This window comes from Bubalus bubalis, chromosome 8 (assembly GCF_019923935.1).
Source record: "Bubalus bubalis isolate 160015118507 breed Murrah chromosome 8, NDDB_SH_1, whole genome shotgun sequence".
In the NCBI taxonomy this organism is placed as follows: Eukaryota; Metazoa; Chordata; class Mammalia; order Artiodactyla; family Bovidae; genus Bubalus; species Bubalus bubalis.
Genome location: NC_059164.1, coordinates 106,409,848 through 106,413,381, shown reverse-complemented (window position 1 = coordinate 106,413,381; position 3,534 = coordinate 106,409,848). Strand labels below are relative to the sequence as shown.

The 3,534-nt window shown below is 43.8% G+C and overlaps 1 protein-coding gene across 1 annotated transcript; it reads right to left on the bottom strand.

Annotated features, from left to right (window-relative positions):
* Positions 1 to 2,182: 2,182 nt before the first annotated feature.
* TAS2R60 (taste 2 receptor member 60) lies at positions 2,183 to 3,136 on the bottom strand. The gene has a single exon (XM_006071867.3). The coding sequence runs from the start codon at positions 3,134 to 3,136 to the stop codon at positions 2,183 to 2,185; it is 954 nt and encodes a 317-aa protein (XP_006071929.2).
* Between the last annotated feature and the right edge of the window lie 398 nt (positions 3,137 to 3,534).

Below are 3,534 nucleotides of genomic sequence, written 5' to 3'. Positions count from 1 at the left end.
GGTTCTGTGGACAGTGAGGAGTGAAAACTAACTCAGAGTTGGTAAGTCTGACTTATTGGATATCAGTAATAGAAAAAATAGATTCAACTGGGTGGTGGAAGGAAAGAAAGAGGAGGAGGAAAAAAAGGGACAGCTGTTTCAAACCTGCTAAATCTGAGGTGCTCATGTACTATCACATAGAAATGCTCAGCAAGCAGAAGAAAACAGAGGCTTAGAGTTTTGGAGACAGTCAAGACTTTGGTGATTATTCACACAAAGGTCACAATTGAAGCTATTGATATGTAAATAGATGTGAACATAAAGGAAAAGGGGGAAGATTCATGTCCAGGAAGGAAGAGAGCTGGCTAAGGAGAAAACCAAGTCAGACAAATAGCAGATAGTGAAGAAGACATAAAAGGAGCCACAGAGCAGGGAACAAAACCTCGTGCAGCATCTCAAAGGCCAAGAGGAAAAAGAGTTTTAGGAAGATGTGTGGGGAAACAATTATGGGTGACATTGATTTTCCTGTTTTAAAACCTTCTTCCAAAATCTGGTATTACTTTTTGTAAAATATTTTAATCACATTTTTTGAAGAAATCATTTTTTATTAAGAGGGGCAAATTTTATAGAAACATAGGAAAATGGGGGCTGAGGATATCACACTTAGGGATCAGGAGCTCATGGGTGTCCTTTAGAAACACATTTCAACAGAAAGAGCATCAGGAGAGTGTGTCTGTGGAGGAGGGTGGGGAGGAGCAGGGGGAGAGGACTCTTAGCAAGTGACTAACAAGCAGGTTGATCACTTGAGGCAATAAGAGCATGGAGGGGATTTACTTTATTTTTTTAGGGATGAAAGTAAGGGGCACATTTAATGAAGAAGGGAAGAACAATAAAGAGGAAAAGGTTGAAGATGGGTAGAGTGGGAATTCTTGATTGAGCAGGAGATGGAAAAGAGGCTACAAGAGTGTGAACATTAGCCTTGAAAAGTGAAAACAGGGACCTGTCTTCTCATACAGACAGGAAAGGGAGGAAAAACAGGAAATGAGGCTGAGAGATTTTAAAGCAAACAGAGGGACACTGAGGGATCTCAGTTTGAATGGTTCAAAAGATCACTGATCTTAAGGAGAGTTTGAGAAGACCTGTGGAAAGCAGAAAAGCAGTCTACATGCTTCACCAAACCAAGTCAGGAGTTTCTTAAATCTGTATCAGATACAGATGAATCTCTCCATGTCAAAAGTTTTAGTAAATCCCAAGAGATGGTAAAGCATCTGCTTACAATGTGGGAGATGCAGGTTCGATCCCTGGGCTGGGAAGATTCTCTGGAGAAGGCAATGGCAACCCACTCCAGTACTCTTGCCTGGAAAACCCCATGGATGGAGGATCGTGGTAGGCTACAGTCCATGGGGTCACAAAGAGTCGGACACGACTGAGAGACTTCACTTCTTCACTTCACTAAGAGCAACATAAAAGAAGTCACATCTGGCTCATGAGCCTTATCATTTATAGATCAGTCTAACCAGTTGGACTATAATAGAGAACATAAGCAATATATAAATCGTAAACTCCCAGCATTCAGGAGTCCTCAAAAGGTAATCTGCAAATATACAAATCCCAGGTAACACACACAGCTGCACACATGCACAAATTACACCATGCTCTGTAAAGGGAGTTCAGACACCAGGAACTCTCGCATGAAAGGAAAGAGGATTTCATTGCAGTAGATGGCTGGAAATCAGTTAAGGCTGAGAAAGGAAACACGGTTTTACAGGATGAAGTCAGAGGAAAATTGACGTTCCAAAAATCTTCTCCAGTCTGATTTAACAGATAAAAAATGAATCATGTGTCAGGATCCTTGCATTCAGTTTCCAGGAGGATAATTTTAAACACCAAGAGTTTAGTCACAGGGAAATAAAAGTTTCCTGCTTCTTTGGCCACATCAGGTCACACAGGGAACATTAACTATATCAGCTACAGCCTTGCTAGTATTGATACAAGTCAGTGGTGCTGGGCCACTACTTCAGTACCTTCTATTTCATCTTTAATCCTATTTCACTGAAGTTATTCTTCTAATAATGAAACACAGCAAAGAAGGAAAGAGAATTAAATGTGATTAAACGTGGCAAAGAAATTTAAAGAAGCAACATCCCATTCCATCCAAGAAGGCCTCCTGCAGTAGAATCTGAGGCTTTTCATCAATTGCAATTCAAGATGCCCCATGTGCTGAGGAGCAGCCCCTCCCTAGCACAGCTCTCAGCCTGTGGTTACTCAAGAGAAGAATAATGGGGTGGATTGCTGTACCCAGATAAATCACAGTCTGCCATATCCAGAACCGGAATTCCCCAAAAGGAAACATACCTGAGGCAGTGAGAACCAGTGACAGAAAAGAGGAAGTGAAGAAGATAGCAAAGGAGATAAAAGCCAAGAGAGCCTTGATGTGTGCCTGGACACTGGAACTGTGAAAGCCTGAGATGGAGAAGAAGACCTTCTTGGTGTGTCTTCCCAGAGATGTAATGAGCAAAACCGTGCCCACAATAAAGATAACAGTAGGGACGGTCCAGGTAACAATTTTCAAAGGGAAGAGGCAGAACCTCTCATATGTTCTCACAGCATTCCTAGTGACATTCCAAGGTTGCAGACCCTTCTTTAAATAGTTCTGATATATTTTCTGGTTGCTTATGAAAAATAGAACGGTGGTAAAGGTAGAGAACCCCAGAGAGCTGAGTAGCATCCAAGGAACCAACCCAGATACATTCCGCTTTAGCCAGAGGAAGATGGGGTGGGTGAAGGTGGCAATTTTCACACAGTAGAAGACACTGAGCCAGGTGGAGAACCACAGTGTTGCAGAGTTCCAGAAGTCCCACTGAACGGCCAGGAGCTGGAACACGGGGTTGTATGGAAAGGCCGTGGGATTCAGGAAAATGTAAATGTTCTTACTAATCACCACCCATTGCAGACAGAAGCGAGAGGCCCCCAGGCTGACCAATAACTTATCGCAGGGCGACAACATTCTCCGCAGCTGCCACTCGCTGCCCAGTGCCGCGATGATTAAGCCATTACCTACCAATGCCACCAGGAACAAAAGGAATAAAATAATAATGCAGATGAGGGCTGTCTTATCAACCAACTGAGGTCCAGCAACCATGTCCCCTCCGCTCATCTCTCCTGCAGACTTCAAGGTCTCTTCCTGTAGGGCGGTTCTGGAAGGTCCTGGATAATATTGGCCCCTCCAGCTGCCCCAGTACAAAGTCGAGGACGTGGGCTATCTGAGGAAGGTGAAGAGGTATTTTCTTCTCAGAATAGATGCAAATATCATTAAGGCTCAGTTTCAGAAGTCTCCCTGCCTGTCCATGAATTTGCCTGTCCTTCCTCTGCCTGCTTTCTGCCCGTGTAAACACTGGCATGGATACTATATCAGGTCCTTGCATTTAGCATCCCTCAAGTGGGAACTTACACCTCTCTAAGCTGACACCTAAGACATGACCACACACCTGCTGGGCGCTCCATGAGGAAATCTGGTGAGCACACCCCCATCTGACAGTCGGAGCTCACATCTGT

Excerpts from the sequence above, each read along its gene's own strand:
- TAS2R60 (XM_006071867.3), bottom strand. The coding sequence starts at position 3,136 with ATGAGCGGAGGGGACATGGTTGCTGGACCTCAGTTGGTTGATAAGACA.